The 18,369-nt window shown below is 25.3% G+C and overlaps 2 protein-coding genes across 6 annotated transcripts; one reads left to right on the top strand and one right to left on the bottom strand.

Moving 5' to 3' along the window:
- Positions 1-8: 8 nt before the first annotated feature.
- Positions 9-11,711, top strand: LOC114133106 (flap endonuclease GEN). Of its 5 annotated transcripts, XM_050201956.1 has the most exons (9): positions 132-358; positions 1,058-1,179; positions 7,214-7,402; positions 7,544-7,718; positions 7,918-8,007; positions 9,037-9,305; positions 9,361-9,574; positions 9,658-9,949; positions 10,843-11,711. In XM_050201956.1, the coding sequence occupies exons 3-9, from the start codon at positions 7,245-7,247 to the stop codon at positions 11,076-11,078; spliced, it is 1,434 nt and encodes a 477-aa protein (XP_050057913.1). In that variant the 5' UTR covers positions 132-358; positions 1,058-1,179; positions 7,214-7,244; the 3' UTR covers positions 11,079-11,711. The 5 variants fall into 5 exon arrangements, with proteins under 5 accessions (XP_050057914.1, XP_050057913.1, XP_027854537.2 ...); XM_050201957.1 differs by lacking the exon at positions 1,058-1,179 and having other exon boundaries at positions 9-148; XM_027998736.2 differs by lacking the exon at positions 1,058-1,179.
- Positions 11,712-12,579: 868 nt separating this feature from the next.
- Positions 12,580-18,096, bottom strand: LOC114119815 (zinc finger protein ZFP2-like). Its single transcript, XM_027981523.2, has 4 exons — positions 17,762-18,096; positions 17,619-17,686; positions 14,888-16,448; positions 12,580-13,894 (listed from the first exon to the last, which is right to left on the bottom strand). Exon 3 carries the CDS (start codon positions 16,435-16,437, stop codon positions 14,890-14,892), a length of 1,548 nt encoding a protein of 515 aa, XP_027837324.1. The 5' UTR covers positions 16,438-16,448; positions 17,619-17,686; positions 17,762-18,096; the 3' UTR covers positions 12,580-13,894; positions 14,888-14,889.
- Positions 18,097-18,369: the final 273 nt, after the last annotated feature.

Here is an 18,369-nt window from a genome sequence, read left to right as displayed (position 1 = left end):
ACGTAAACAACTCGAGCACAAGCACAACAGTTTCTCGAAAACAAACGGGTGACACGGTATCTGTGCACAGGCGTGTCGCCGTGGGCCGAGGGAATTTTTTACCGCAGTGAGGCCAACGCGATGGCAACGACAACAATATCTCGGGCGTGTGAGTTTTACCTGTTGTTATTCACCAAGGACGGGGCTCCGGTCGGTGGTCGCGTAGTGCGTACTCGCAATACTCGGTAGTCGGCACTCGCATTAGTCGCATTCTGATTCTACATTTCTACCCGGTAGAATCTACCATCCTATGTAGTCCGACGAAAATCATTTTATCCACGTCATATTCCGTGGCAAAAGTTGTCGTAAGCTAATACCGGTAATATCTATTTCAAATTTTTAATCAGGCCCGGCTTAAGCAGTGGCGTAGCCAGCGGGTAGGCCCGGACTTACCCACTTTTTTCCAAAACTGAATGTTTTATATCATGCTTTTCATTTAATACAAATATTCACTGATAATCTTTATTACAAAAAAATATCGGGCCTACTCAAAAAAAAATGTCTAGCTACGCTACTGGGCTTAAGGGTTAGGTGACATAGTCCCAGGCCTAAGGCTGCATTTAATATTTTTGTATTATAGATAAAAAAAAATGTTTGATGTAGTATGTAAGGGGCGGCAAAATTCAAGTTTGCCTAGGTGTGTTTAAACACTTGAGCTGGTCCTGTTTTTAATTACCCTTCATAAACCTACCTCTTAAATTTACTAAAAATTCAAGCAGGGACTGATTGAGCCATCGGAAAATCGGGAAATTCTCGATGGGCCGCGTGCTAACTAATTGACGGGGCCGCTGCGTGCGCTACCAAACTATAGTTGTAGCCTTTCGCAAATAAAATTTTAAAATTTATAGATTTTTAAAAATAAGATTTAAAATTGTATTCATATCAATAATTTCAAACTAGAAAACAATATGTCAATTACTAAAATTTGAATAATAAATATTACCAAAATCTATAACACATAATATAATAGTACTTATAAATTTAACAAAAACTGAATAATAATAATAATAATTTAAAGTTATAGCAATAATTCTTATCCAAAATAAAACAATCTCCGTGAACAGTAAAATCTATAAATAATTTGATATTCTGTATTCGAATTGTCACCTGTCGGCAGGTGACGACACGAATTTTAACGAGGTAAGTCGGCATGGAACAATAAGAATATTTTTATTTTAAATTTAGATTATTTATAATATTGTTATAAGTACTGTCTAATATATAAATAAATTTAATAAAATAAATACACATGTTAGTTTACCAATTAAATAATTCATTCGTCTATCGTCTTTCGACAGTCAACACTTCGTTAATCAGCACTAAGCAGTCTGTCATATATTTTGTCATTTGGTTTTGGAACTTAATTTATTACGACGTGTAGGTACCTATTCAGTTTTTCAATAGAGAGTAGGTTATTATTTTCAAGTATATGTATTTATAATTTTACAATGTATTTACTAGGTATATTTTTTTAAATATAAATATTGTAGTTGTGAATTATAAAATAAAAAATGGATAACAATAATGATGATAGTCACAAAAAACGAAAAGGTGAAGCTGAAAAAATTCGTGACAAAAACAAAAAAAAACAGTTTTAGGAATAAAGCATTGATCAGTTTCTTTTATACTAATATGTACAATTAATATAATTTATTTATACTGCTAAGATATGTGTTTTAGTACCTACCTATGTAAGTAAATAGTATTACATATATATTTAAAGTAGGCCAAGTGGTTTTTAACAAATATAACAACTATAGGTATCATAATATATTGATATATCTATCTATTCACACCTCATTAATATATTATAATATGATAATTTTTGTATTAACAATGAATATACCAAAAAATGTAAATAAATATTTACTGCTCCTTAAAGGACTAAAAAATACCTTCAGTATGATGCACTTGCCCTCAACAAAACCGTGGGGCCGCTAAAAAATTATTTTCCCGGGACGGTCGAAAATTCCAATCCGTCCCTGAATTCAAATTTAGTGCTCATTGCAAATGTACAATTTCAATACATAATATTGATAAATGATTTATAATATATTATAATTATATTATACATAACAAATTGGCTGGTACCGAATTGGTTCCCGAGCTCCAACCCCACATGCCGAATTGGTTCCCGTTTGAAAAAGGTATTTTATTAATTTGAGCCGAATTGGTTCCCGAGCTCCAACCCCACATGCCGAATTGGTTCCCGCTTGAAAAAAGTATTTTATTATTTGAAACGAATTGATTTCCGTTTAATTACACACATTTTCCTTCTCAATTTTACAGGCTTAGGACTGTCAACTTAAAAGTAGGCTTGGTTAAAAATGTGCGTTAATGTGTGTTATAAAAAAATGATATAATATATACAATTTTAAATCGTTGATTTGGAAGTCAATTATAGTAAAAATAAAAATAATAAAATATAAATAAATAGGTACAATTATTTAAAAGCGTTGATTTGCAAATTTGAAGCAAACTTTCTTTAAATATTCAATTCGCGTAATTTTCTCATTAATATAATCTGCCATACAATTTTCCAAGTACTTGTTGTTTTTTTGTTGTTTGCTAGTTAGTTTTCTAGTATTATTACTTCGAAATTTTATGTAATTTAATGTTTGAATGCTATTTAAAGTTTCCATAAAATAAAATATATTAGGATGAGCACTTGTAAATTCTTTATTCAGCTTTGAATGGAACGATTCGCAACAATTTGTAGTCCTATCGATATTTTTGTCAAATCTAGCCCAAATTTTCGGTGGAAAGATACTGTCTGACATTATATATGTATCATGGACGTAGTCAAAGAACTGATCCAATTTTGGGCAGTAAGGTTTTATGGCCATCAAATCATTATAAAAACAGTCTTCGACGTCTTCGGGTGATAATAAGGGCAGTCCAAAAAATAGTTTCAGAAGTTGCCCCATTTCTGAAGTATTATCTTTAAATTCATTGGAGAGACCCAACTGTTGAATTTTTCTCCACCATGACTGACATAAATGGAATCTGCAACCTCTAACTGTAACTTGCTGTAGCTGTGAAGTAATGGCACTATGGATAGCTGTTTCAAAATCAACGAAAACCGTGCCAACTGATAGATAATTTGAGACTTATTTAATGCAAGTCTGTAAGTTTCCGTAGTCTTGTTAGGGAGTAGGCTGAATACGACAGGAACATAGCTATTTTGTACCTTGATAAAAATAGAAAATAATTGGTAAAATTGCTTAGGACAGCTTTTGAATGTTCCATCGACAAATAATGTAGTGGCTTTCTTGAGCTGTTCCAAGTTCTGCGTGCACGTAAATGTAATTATATTGTTGACACAATCGTTGTCATAAATAAGTTTTCTCCGAGATTAGTTATTAACGAATATTCACTGACACTTTTATGCAGTTCTTCAAGATTAGAAGGTAACTTGGGGATTGTTCTTAATTTAGCAGCATTCAAATTTTTACGGATTCTGTTAATATCATTTTGAAGTAGTGAGTCACTATGACTGTTTGTAGCTATCTCCTTGCGTATAATTTTAGATGATTTAATAAATATTAAAGATATTGCCATCTTATTGTATATTATACTATAGAGTATAGACTATAGAATATTGTCATGAAAGCACATTTATATTTTGTACCAATTATAAAAATTAAAAATTACCTGTACGCAAACGGGAACCAATTCGGCTCAAATTAATAAAATACCTTTTTCAAACGGGAACCAATTCGGCCAAATGGGAACCAATTCGGTTACTCCCAACAAATTTCCAATGTAATTTAAAAAAAACTAATTATTGACTATTAATCTTTAAATTACCACCAATAAAATTTGATTTATGAAAAATTATTCTATTGGTCTTTAAAAATATAGTTCATTCTTCGAGCAAGCTAACAACAAAAAAAAAATAATCAAAAAAACATCAAACATTCAAACGACAATAAATTATTATTAAAACCAAGTTAGTAATAAAGATAGTAGGTACTTCAGATGTTTTTATACATTTAAATATTTAATAGACTACTTAGTCTATATTAGTTTCATAAATAATTTTTATTTCAATTTCTTATTGAATTATTGCTTTATCCGCTTTAGGGTTCTTTTAAATGTATGGACAATGGACATCGAAATTTAGAATCAGTATTATATAAATATAACATAAATATTAAACATAAGTAGGTATTTTACTATTATTTATATCATTGTTATTAATCTATACCTATCTATAACTGAAACTTACGTGTAGCAGTTACAGTAAAATACTATATTAATATAATGTACCTATGTAGTATGTTGTACTTGTATAAGAATATAATATGTAGGTACTATACCTTAGGAGCATACTTAGGGTTGGGTATTCAACCCCCCCCCTCAAAAAATAAAAATTATTCAATATATATTATATAAAACTTATACACTTAACATAGGTACGTGTTAGTAAAAATATTGAACCCCTCTCTCCGAAAAAAATTTCTAGACACGCCCCTGCTATATTTATACTCACATTTTCTTCAAATAATAGCTTATGATCAGTAGTGGCTATATTTTTATCTTATATCTATAGTTGCTCAAGTTGCTGGGTATGTCCACCATGTACATAGCATATGAATGGTAACTGAACAGTAAAGTAGTCAATTTTGTCAGTTTATTTCGACATTTTGTTGGTTGAGTATAGTAAGCTCTCGAAAGAAAAATGTCAGAAATTGTAAAAGTCAACGAAAAGGGTACCAAAATAATTGTGGGTGGTTATTCATGTACAATATACCCCTGTAGTTAAATAAGCTATTTTTTTAATTTTATTGTATAGTGTATCCCGTATTATATGTACCACTTAATATCTCAGATCGATGGCCTTAGATTGAAAAACAGTTTGCTATATAGATAGGTGGTATTGAAATGCATATTTTGGGAAAATTTCAAATTTTAAACTCCTTTGGTTCGCACATGCACATGCACAAAACAAATTAAATTTTTTAAGCTAGCAACTCTTATTTTTAACACCAAGTATGGGTAGATAATTTTTTTCTAAGACATTTTGATCTATTAACCATATTAAACCTATAATTGACCAAATTATAAGTCAACAGATTTTTAAAAATTGAAAATAGTTCAATTTTTCGAAAAACATGGTACACTTGTATTGTGTGGATTTTTTTCATGAATAGGTAAATGAAAAAAAACATGAATACATGATACATACGTAATATGTTACAGAGAAGTAACTCGACGACTGGAAAAATGTAGAAAATAACGAGAGGAAATTTTAAACATTTTATTAGATAAACTAATTCACTTAAATAAAATTTAAAAATTAAATAATACAAAGTAATTTACTTTTGTTTCATTATTATGTATTATGTATCAGAGTAAACCGTTTTTCAATCTAAGGCCATCGAGCTGAGATATTTAGTGATACATATAACTATATAAGTTATAACTTATAAGATATAAGATGGGACACACACATTGTATACATATTACATATACATCATAATATTATATATTTATATTATAGATAGGTACCCAACGGATTTTTTTTTTTTTGACGATAGTCAGATAGTTAAATTATCTATTTTTTAAATATTGTTTTATACATATGTAATATTTACAGGACTTTTTAGGTTTAGGATTTTTTTACTCCGGACTTTTTACCGCGATTCCCCAATCACCTGACATCTACCTCCCCCAATGTTTTTTTAAAGGTAAAATAATTAAAATAATTTCGTTTTTTAGATTGCATTTTTTTTTACATCCAACTTCCTTGTACATAGGTTTTAAATAAACTACAAAGAATAAATCTACGGTATATTTTATAATTGGTAATTATATTACCTTCGGTGTTTTTAGATAAAAATAGTCACTACATAAAAATAATTTCATCAATATTTTGTTTTACAAATTTACTAATATTGTTTGTAGTTTTTTTCCATTTTTAATATAATTACATATTTGTTGGGGCTAAAAAACGAAATTTCTGGTTCGCGTTTTAAAATTACAAATGGTTCAGGTCCACGGAATATTGATGATCTTATTATATGCTCCATTTTATTTATAAAGGATTATTAACATTTCTAAATAATATTAACATCAATTTTAAACAATCATTTGTTTTATTATGATTGATTAAAAATCTTGCAAATTTAACACAAAATTCTATACCCATGAGTTATTTTTATAAGTAAATATATTTATTTTAAATAATTAAGATACTGAGAAACAATTGTTTTAAGCTTACAAGTTACAAGTCGATACGATTAATATGATGTCGAATGTTGCCAAAATTCGTCAAAATCACAAACGATTTGAAAGTTATTTTGTAATACTAAACTTATAAAATGTTTAATTTTTATATTTAAGGTTTGAACATTTAATATAAAGTTCCTTATCTATTATAGTTGAAACTAGACTTTAAAAAATATCTAACAGTAGTCTAATTAAAATTAGATACAAGTTTATTAATTCAGAACATTATGTTTATTAATTATTATGATTTGTTAAATATAATAAAATATAAATACAAAACAATTTAAAATTAGAGTGGTTTTTTTTAAATATACCAGAATATTATCTAGGCCATACTTTAAAATTAAACCACAATGCGCGCTAGTAACATTTTACTTGGTTACTTCCAGGAAAATTAATCCAATTTCGTCCGTAGACTCTAGACCGTAGTAACCAAAAGATATAGCCGTGGTAAACACAAACCGTTTAATTTTAAATTTTTGATAAGGAATAAGGATAATTCTGTATTTCTGTCCGGTCTTAGAAGATCTTCTAAGACCGTGATTCTGTCTGTTTGGCTATTATGCTATTTATATAATTATTATTAATTTTATGTAATATTAATTAATAATTATTATTATAAAATTGAATTGTGTTTAAATTTTAAACTATTAAATATGTTTCATATTTTCATATACTTATTCTAGACTTCCGTGTTACTAATTTGTATATTTTTTGGATTATTTTAAGACTTCGAGTGGCAATTTTCGAATTATATTAATTGTTAAAGAATAATAATACATTTTATTCAAAATAGTAAGTATACAATAAAAATAGTACCTAATGTAATTGTTATTAATTGTTCGATAGGTACCTACATATTATAATTTACTGCTTTTAAAAATTTGTACTTAAAGTAGTGTATAGAATGCAAAAAACTCTCATGACATGCATTTTTCAGTTCATCAATAATTTAATGCTGCTTTTATAAAATGGGTGTAAAAAATCTTTGGTCACTGTTAACACCAGTGGCAGAAAAAATGCCTCTTTGGGAATTGCATGGCAAGGCAATTGGCATTGATTTAAGTGGATGGGTGTGTGACAGTGAAAACTTCAATCAAAACACGAGCCAAAAAAACATGTACTTAAGGTAAACCAAATAATAATATAATATAATATGTACATTAAAAATGTATCATTTATTCATGCATAAGAAGATAACAAATCTGTGACGTATTTTATTTGTGTTTGTCTTTTATACCAAATCATATTTTTAAAATGTTTTCTTTAGGAACTTGTTTTTTCGTACTAGTAATTTATTGTTAATTGGTGCCATACCAATATTTGTTTTGGATGGAGAAGCACCACTTCTAAAATATGGTGCAATCGAAAAACGTATTAATGGAAATAAAGCACCAATAAAGACTCATGTTGTTCGTAAACGACTAAATTCATTTCAAAAACAAGTAAGTATAGATTTGATGCTTAAATGTAAAGGAAAAATATAGTGAAGCACTTAGTAGCTATAACAACTACTAAATTATGAATGGTAGATCATGGTAACCTAACCTACATTGGTCGATACTGTTCATAGTAATAGAATCTCTTGAATTGGAAATAGAAATCTGTAAACATTTTATTTAATAATATACTTTTTATTTTCAGTGTGAATTGTTATTAAATATCATGGGAGTAACTTGTGTTTACAGTCCTGGAGAAGCTGAACAGCTATGTGCTATACTCAATAAAAATGGGGTTAGTATTATATAGTCAATAAACAACATAATTATTTATAATTTTTAGCTTTTAAACATAACTTGAATATTAAATTTATTTGTATTAGGTACTCAAATAATAAAATTTATGTTTTATTTTTATTATCTATATTAATAAATTATGTATTATGTATATTGCGTACAGTATAATAATTTTACTAATATATCCCAATATTTCATATCAATTTCTACCAGTGGCATACATAAAGAAAGAGACTTGTCTTCAGTACCTATTCAATTTTCATTCCTAGTAAATGATTTTTTCATTTTATTAAATATGAAAACCTAGAAAATATTTATTTTTTCTGACTAATTTGATAAAATATAATCAAAGACAAAAACTAAATTTCAAATTATTAAATTTGGGGCTATATGCAAAAAGAGGTTAAATTTTTATGTTAAATACTGCTATAGTCTACACCTGCCACTCAGTAGTTATAAGTGTTATAACAGATCTGCAGTCATCAAAAGTAATACAATAATACTTAGGTAAAAATTTTAATATTTTTTACATAATTTTTATTAATTTTAAAATATTTATTATTCCTTATAATATAGTTATTAATAAATTAACTAGAAATTTGATTCTTAGACAGAACTGTAATATTTTTAAAGATTCCCAATAATTTTAATTTATTTTTTAAAACTATCAATAATTTAATAATTATATTTTAATTAAATACAACTAACTGGTATTAATAACTTGATTTCTCAGGTTTCATTATTTATTAGATAATTATGAACATTTTAAAACTAATTTCATTATAATAGTCATCTTATAATATTAAATTAATAAAATCTTATTAAAATTGTTTTACATAGTATAATATAATATATATTTTTTATAATCATCCTCCTCTCATGTATTGCACATCTCTACATATGTCACTGATTTTTACTACTTACACTTATTTACACTTACTCTTATTGTTTATTTTTTTTTCTTAGTCCTTTTTAGTTCTTTTTGTAAGCTATGTATTTTAGTCAGAAAATAATAATTCAATTTCAGATTGTGAATGGAATTGTGACTCAAGATAGTGATTGTTTTTTGTATGGTGCTCGAGTTGTATACAGAAATTTTAATGCATCTGGAAATGGATCTGTTGATGTTTATAGCATGGAATCTATTGAAAAAAAATTAAAAATTGGACGTAACAAAATGATAGCTTTATCATTGCTTTGTGGTTGTGATTATGATGAAAAAGGTGTTAAGGGTATTGGAAAAGATACCGCAATTAAGTTTCTTCAAGCACTAGATGATGATGTTGTCCTTGATCGGTAATTTTAAATTGTATTTATTATTTTCATTTAAGTAAATTATCGATTTTTCAAGGTTGAGACATTGGAGAAGTGATACAGTTTTAAATTCTGCTAACATGGATATTAAATCACAGACTAATGAAATAAAATTAGAGTTAAAAATAAGAAATAAAGCTATAGAAAATGAGAGCTTTCCATCTGAAGATATTATTGAAGAATTCTTAAAAGTACCAAATTATCCAAAGGTGTCTGCAAAATGGATTCTACCAGATATTAATGCTTTTATTGTAGGTATAAATTATGAAAAAAAAAAATAGGTAGAAATAGCATAGGTTTATATTTAATAAAATATGTATGTTTAATGTTGTAGAATTTTGCATCGACCAAACTTTGTTGGGAAAGAGAGTACGCAATAGATAAATTTTTGCCATTACTTACTAGGTGGCATTTATTGTATGATGATACGTTCCAAGCCAATATTTTAATGAGTGAAATTATTAAAAAGCGTATTAATAAAGGAATAAAATGTTATGAAATAAAGTGGAATAATTATGAAATAACATCTATTGAACCTCAAACAGCTGTTCAAAGAAGGTATCCAAATGAAGTTTCAATCTATGAAGACATGCATACTACGTCTTCTAAAAAAATAAAAAAAAAAGGTAATTTATACATGGTATTTATTGGGTATCACAACTATTTTTACAATTTTCTGGTAAACTCAATTCTGTTATTATAACTGTTACAGAATAATACTATGTTGTATTATTTTAAGTAAATTTCGTAATTTGTATACCAATTATTATAATATAATAAGATAAAATAGGCCTGCTTAACATAATTTAATGTATAAAGCACATTGCCAACAAACCAATAGTCTAATAGATTGTAGTTATTTTTTATTTTTACATTGCATTTCTAAGCCTTGTTTTTCTTAGGTTTTATTTTTATTTGTGACCATGTATTTATCTTTTTGATAGTGGTATGATCCAATACTCTAGAGAAGTTATAGCTATTTTTCTTTTTGTGGTGAATCTTAAATTATTTACGTGAAAATTTAAGTTCCAGAGAATTATTTTATTAACAGTCGTACATTGCTTTTATATTATTTACTTAATTTTTTTTAGGCGAACCTACTTTTATTATTTTGTTGAGTAAATTACTAAATTTTCTTAAAATAATTTTATACAGTATTAGTCTGTAGTAGATAATTGTAATAATTGAATTAAGTAAACTGAATAAAAATATTCAACATACTACTTAAAAAAATAGTCACGATAATAACTGATAAGAACTTAATATTTTTTCATAAGAGAATATAATTGTATCTAAGATATGATCTCAAATTAAAATTTGATACTAAAGGGGTTTTTTTTTGTCCAATTCCATTTTATTTTGTTGTATAAAAAAACTGAGTAATTACCAACTAGCTTTAGAAAATGATGTACAATTCATTTTAAATTATTCATTATATTTTAACTAATATTCATTTTTAATGTTTTATTACATTATATTATGGTGATAAATATATTTTTTTAATTTGCATTGTTTTCAGTTACGATCCATGACAGTAATCTATTTGATGTTACAAATAAATTGCAATCAATTAATATTTCTAAAAAACCGGCAAAGTCTAAAAAAATTAATGAAGTAAAGGATAATATCAAAGGTCCTTTGGATCGATTTGTAATGAAGGAAAAAATTAAAGACGATAGTTTAACATTGTCTGACTTTGAGTGTGATCCTGTTGACTTGAATATATCCGATATTATAAATGGAATTATAAATTAATACCTCAAACATTGTTCATGTATCATAAATATTTTATTTTATTATGATTTTATTTTTTTATTTCTTTTATTAAAGTTTTAGTTATATTTATGTATATTAAATTTTTTTCTAACCAAAAAGTTGATTAGAAAACATTTTTCACAATTAATTGTTCATAATTATAAAAATATTAGATCTCAATGATCACATAATATACAATTGTCATACTATGTGCCCATTAGTATTATAAAAATGGAAAAATAAACTGTAGCTCATATTAATATTTTAGTTTGAAGTATATAATTTTTTTAGAAATTATTGTAATGTGCAAGTCACAAATATGATTTGTCATTACCTTAAAAAAATGGATCTATTAAGTGGGTGATTACTGATTAGTATCACTAAATACATAATTTATTTTTAATTTTAAAACTGTTTTAAAAATTTATTTTTATAATTTGACTTAATAGTTTAATATACATAATGAATATAGTTATAACAAGTTTGAAATAAAATGTTTATTAATGCATTATATAAAATATCCAGCAATAAACCTACTTTCTATTATTTAAGATGATACTATACCAACTATCTTACAGACATTTAACATTCAAAATTTGTTGTACTGGTATCCTTTTAAGTGTGATGCTTGCATGTGTTTTTTTGTCTTTCAAATATATAATGTTCTGCCTTTTAGCAGAATCCATCTTATGTTGCTTGTTTTAATATTCCATTAAACTGACCTATTACTTAAGTAAAGTAAGAATAAAGTTTGTGTTATTTTGTGTTTCTTTATTTTTTAATTTAGAAAAAATGAGTGAGTATTTTTGAATTTTAATAAATAATAATACACATAAATAATTTACATTAAAACTCAATTATCACAAATTCCAATGAGAGAAAACATTTAATAATTAATAATAGGTGCATTTACACTATTTACAGTTATATCAAATGTAGTGATTCAAAACTAACAATGGGGATTTCTAAATAAAAACATGTTGCCATATTATGTTTATAAAACAGATAATACGTATGGGTATAAAATTTACTTATCCATTATGTAGGATACATACCCTCCATAAAAATTAAGAAAGCCATCAGAAATCAGACCTTATAAACATTAATTTTAAATGTTTAAAATAACTATTTTGCTTTTCAACAGTTAACACTAATTGACAAATAAAAATATTATAAATTCATAAATTGTTATGTCTTGTGATGTTTTTATGTAAAAATTTTGATTAGTGAATAAATAAAAAAATTATTTATCTCTCCACTCAGAATCTAAAACTATTTCAAACACAATTTTTATTTTTGGGAATTATATAGTTAGAGAATAACAATTTTTTTGTAAGACATACACATTGAAAACTAATAGTGTTCACTGTTCAATTGTGTAACACTATTGATGCATTACCACAGAAATGAATTACATTTAAAATATTTCTTTATAAAATCAAACATTACACAACTAAATGAACACATAATTGAAGAGGATTAAAAAAAATAATTATCAATGTCAGTAGGTAAATTTAATTATAATTTTATAAAAATAATTTGCGCAAAAATCTTTCTAATCCTAAACTTAACTTAATAGCATAATGTATAAACCATCAGAATTACATTATAATAAAAATGTAAAAATGTTTACATATTATAATATACATATGTATACAAAATAACAAATATGATATTATACCAGTAATTTGATAAATTAATAAAATAATAATTTAAAAAATAATACTAACAAAATAAACAATTGAAAATATATTTTATACAGTATATAATATAATAATTAAATATTAGATCATAATTAGTATTGTATATCTGTATGTTATAAATAATATCTCAAATAAAATGTAACATGTTAGATTTATACTTGATTTTATAAAATAAACCATAGATTAATTTCAAATGAAAATATAATTTATATTGAAGAAGTTATCTAATTATTTTCTTTAAGTAAATAATATTAAAATTATTATTAAAATTGAATTTTAATGTTATTAGAAATAGTACAACTTGATTATTATTAATAAATAAAAGATTAAAAATAATTATGATCTATTTCATTTTTAAATTGGATTTGTGGTGTATAATATGGGTATGAAAGTGAAATAATCAACATTAATTTTTGTTTCGGTTTAGCACTAAACAATTATCCACAAATGTAGATATTAAAATTAAATTGTTTAAATTAATAAAAATCTAAACTTGAATTTGACTGGAATCAATAACTGAAGAGCAAAACATGAGTATATAATATAAACTATGAATATTTGAATACAAATCCAATTTAAATAAGTAAATAAATAATATAATAATATTTATAATTGTTTTGTACAGTTAAATTATTAATAAATTATTATTAGTTTTTTAAATTTATAAATATATTAATAATACTCTTAATTAAATAGTATTTACAAACGTAAGGATTGCTAAAATAAAACATTTCTATGTTAATCATAGTAAAGAATCATTTTTTGATAATGATTATCAAATATAAATACAATTCTAAATTTTAATACATATTTATTTAAAACAGTACACATGATTGATATATAAATATGCAGTTTTTATTTTTAACAAAGTTTATAATTATTTATATTAGCTTATTTCATTTAATTGTCTTTAAATCTTATAAGTTAATATTTAAACTAATACAACTATGTATAGCACCATATTTTAAATCATATTATGTGAGTTCTAAATTTTTGTTGTAAACAGATGCTTGATTTTTGGTATGATGTAAATACATAAAGCCATTAAATCTTGTTATATTTCTGATACACATATTTTTATTAGATTCTTCGCTCATTTAATTTGTCTTAAATCTAAAAAAAACATTAAAAAAAAAATTATTCAAATGCAATTTAAATTTACGTATTTCTGAATAAAACATTTTAAAGAAATGGGAAAATACAAGTATATAATAATAAAAATCTGTATCAATTAGTGTTTTAAAATAAGTAAATATGTTTTTGCTATCAAACATATATAATAATCATTAACATCTTTGCTTTTTCCATCTCATAATAATTCATTAACATTGTATAGTGATTTATTTATATCGAGTATTTATTCATCCTAATATTTAGATTTTTAGAATAATTTGCTGGCGAAATAATTACTGACAAAAGTACTGTGAGATTAAAAAATTGCATACATATCTGGAAAAATTATGGACTAAAAAATATAACAGAAGACAAAGATATGTGTAACAAATCCTATAGAAGTGTTGAACTTCAAACTCACATCGCTTGATGTAGACCATATAAAAAATAGGTCTTGATTACATTAATCGATGAAAAATGTTTGTTCAGTCAGTATAAAACAGAGTTGGTCAAGAATCCATGATGTCATATTAATTTAATTAATATAATAATTAATTTAACCTATTATATTAATGCATGCATTACTAAAATAAATAAAATTACTTTTACCCAATAATATAAAAAAATTCTTTAAAAAAGGCTAACCATGTCTATCAATAAATTAAATAAATCTAAAATCAATAGTATCAATAAATGAAACTTTAAAAATGTTACTAAAAACTTAATGAAATAATACTTAAACAAATTAAATTGTACAAATATTTAAACAAATAATTAAAATAGAATTAAATAATCTTTTAATTTTTAGATCCTAGAGATTGGCCATTAATGTCATCCTTACAAGTTAAAATACATTCATCGAAAGATTATTTTATATTTAATTTGAGATAGTTAATCTAGAAAATTAGCTAAACAATCATCTTAATTTACCTACATGAAAATTTACTTAAAATATTAAATAATGCATATATAATGATTATAATATATACTGACCATTATTTATAAATGCAATCCTCAATTTGTTGTTGTTGTGTATCATGTTCACGTTGATTCTGTTGATCAACTTTTACTTCTACGATATCAGTAGGAATATTATTTGCTGCATCATATTTTTCAACAGTATAGTCAGCACTATATATACATTCCTCAATTTGTGTTTGACCACTTATTGGTTCCAAATCTTGTGATGGTGGTGTTACAGTATGTGCTGCAGCTGCATCACTCTGTTGTCTAGCATACTTTTCATGTATATTTCTATGTCGTTTTAAGGCAAATCTATCACTAAAACCAACTCCACAAATATCACAACGGTGCGGTTTTTCACCTGTATGTACTTTAGCATGATTTTTTAAATGTGTGGCTTGATTAAATGCCGATCCACATATATCACAACGATAAGGTTTTTCTCCTGTATGAATACGGCGATGATTCCATAATGTAGAATGGCGAGCAAAAGTTTTATCACATACTTCACATTGATAAGGTCGTTCACCACTGTGAATTCTTTCATGATTTTTAAGATGAGGAGACTGAGAAAATTGCATTCCACAAACACTGCATTTAAAAGGTTTTTCACCTGTATGCACTCGACCGTGATTTTTTAAATAAGCTGCTTTTGCAAATGATAAGCCACAAATTTCACACTTATAAGGTTTATCACCAGTGTGTAGACGTTTATGACTCCATAATGATGAGTAACGTGAAAAACTTCCTCCACAAATATTACAATGGAAAGGTTTGTTGGGAGTATTTGAATTGTTAATTGAATCATTTTTCATATTAACATTTGCATGGTTACCATTAACTAAAAAAATAATACCAGAACCATTACATTTATAACATTTGGTGACTGTTGCCATTCCTCTTTTTTTCACAGGATAATAACCTTTCATTATAGCAGTCTGCTCGGGTGATAAATTGTCACTAGATTCTATTTCATTTTCTTGAGGTGTGTAGTTAGAACAATTTCCACCACTACAACTTACACATTTTATAAATCTAGACTTTTTACCTTTAACTGTCTGTGGAGCGACATCAGCACCACATGAAAAACACTGTTTGTGCACAGTTGATCGATGAACTTTCATATCTCTTACTTGAGGAAAACAAGAACCACATGTTGAACAAGTAAATGATGGTGGTTCTTGTGGATGAGCGGATTTTTTATGGTGGTCAAGCATTGATGCATGGGTAAATCCAGCACCACAAACATCACATTTAAAAGCTGCACCAGCCGTTGTGAGTGACATTTGATTAACTAAAGCATAGTTATAATTGAAGGGTGCTGTTACATCAAAACGGTAAGAGGTCTTATCAGTTTGAGTCACTCCATTTGCTGAAGCTGCAGCAAGAACAGCTATATTACCAGATACAGGAACTTTCTGTACCATATTTACATTGTAAAATGGAAAATCAACAGAAGATGCTTTATCATCTTTTTTGACAATAGTGGCATATAACTGACCCGTTACTGGGTTTTGTTCTTGCCGAATGCCCGGATCATACATAATGGTTGTAACTACCTCGTCCTTGTTGCTACTCATACAGCTACTATCTATAAATAAAAACATATAATATATAATGTTTGTATTAAATATATTATTATATAATAGACAGTCTAAAATGATAAAGTATTTGATGTAATAATATAATAGTTATAAATTAATCATAAATGGTTTAAACTTTTAAATGATTTAAATACTACATAGTAAATACATTTTGAAACAGCTGTTGATATAACATACAATTTTATTTTATATGGATTATAGGTAACTAATTACTAATTAAGTAATTATAATTTTTTTAATATATTTGAGTCTTATGCATCATATTAATGTTTATCTTGCCACAAACTTCAAAATGACAATGTGTCATATATAATAATATAACTCATAATTAATTATTATTAGCTCATACTTAATTTATAAAAAATATTAATAACATTGAAATAAGTTTATTTATTATTTGTCTCAATTTATTTTTATTTTATGATTATAAAGGATTTCAACACAAATAAAAATACATTATTTTTAGTATTTACATAAAAAAAATTGTTTTAATCGACATCCTTAATATCCTATAAAATGTTTGTTCATTACTTTATGACAAATCACTTAATCGTGGGTGATTGTTTATTTGTTATGAATTTCATGCAATTGATACAAATATTCTAACTAAAAATTCTTGTATCCATTACAACTTAACTAAATTTCCTTGTACTGTTATATAACAGTTATCTAGATAACACTTTAATAACAATAGTTACTTGATTTAATATTTTCATTTGCTTTATTTATAATTAAACTAAATTATTGGTATATATAAATGTTTAGTCTTAAACATGTATAGGTAATATGTAATTAATAAACTAGTAACAAAATTAAGAGTCTTGATGGCCAGTCGATTTTAAAGAATTTATTGATATATATATATATATATGTACAGCTGGTTATCCTACAAGATAGAATTTACAATTTATTATGCATTAAGTTTTATTCAGTAATTCAGTGTATTTAAAAAAGCTCAAATTTATTAAAATTATAATTCATTTTAACAAATTAAATAACTAATTATGCGATAAAAGTACAGACATATATCTTTAATATGAATTGCAATAGTTAAATAAGTTTATATCATATATCTATGAATGTTAGTTGTAAGAAATTAAACTTAAGACGATTAAATGATAAGATTTAAATATAAAAACAAAATGTATTATATTTACCTTTATGTTAAGGGTATTTGTCAGGAATTTATTTTGTTGTTGTTCATTGAAACTTTCTTATAACAAACCTATAACAAATTATATCAATCTTTATGTTATAGAAGCTATCAACAATATACATTCCTAATATATGATTAACTTACCTAGGTCAACTTAAAAATAATGTTTCTTCATAAATTCCATGATAAGAGTTACATATAATATGTATAATAATTTACATAATATCTTAACTAATTAAACTCAATTAAACTATAAATTAATAACTTTGAAGTATACAAATTATGTAAAATGTGGTTATTTTACATAGTTTAACTATTTATTTTATATTTAGTCGGAGAGTTTTTGTGTTACAAATTATAACATGAGGGAAACATTTATTAAAACTAATAGCTAATAAAAAAAGAAAAGAATTATAAATTAAAATCAAATATGTGGAGCACTCAAAATTTTAAAATTAAAACAATTAACATTTAACAAACAAAAAACAAGTGGAATTTTGGATCAACAATTTTTTTGTCAATTTTTGTTTTGGTTTGATACGACATGGAGGATATAATACGCCATGGAAAGATAACCAGTATAATGTTATATTAATCCATGAAAAAATAAAACGAACTTTCCGCCATTACTTATCATTATTAGTTATTATAAATAAAAATACGAAATAAAATTTTCAAAATATAATATTTACAATTTACATTATTATATTTTTAGATTCAAATAATCAAAATATGTTAAGATAAATAAATGC

This window comes from Aphis gossypii, chromosome 2 (genome assembly GCF_020184175.1).
Source record: "Aphis gossypii isolate Hap1 chromosome 2, ASM2018417v2, whole genome shotgun sequence".
Classification (NCBI taxonomy): Eukaryota; Metazoa; Arthropoda; class Insecta; order Hemiptera; family Aphididae; genus Aphis; species Aphis gossypii.
This window is presented reverse-complemented; position numbering and strand designations above follow the sequence as displayed.

Bases quoted from the DNA above. Each gene is read 5' to 3' on its own strand.
- LOC114133106 (XM_050201957.1), top strand. From the start codon at position 7,245: ATGGGTGTAAAAAATCTTTGGTCACTGTTAACACCAGTGGCAGAAAAA. The intron at 9,575-9,657 runs GTAGGTATAAAT...TTAATGTTGTAG, and splicing joins CAGATATTAATGCTTTTATT to AATTTTGCATCGACCAAACT. The intron at 9,950-10,842 runs GTAATTTATACA...CATTGTTTTCAG, and splicing joins TAAAAAAATAAAAAAAAAAG to TTACGATCCATGACAGTAAT.
- LOC114119815 (XM_027981523.2), bottom strand. From the start codon at position 16,437: ATGAGTAGCAACAAGGACGAGGTAGTTACAACCATTATGTATGATCCG.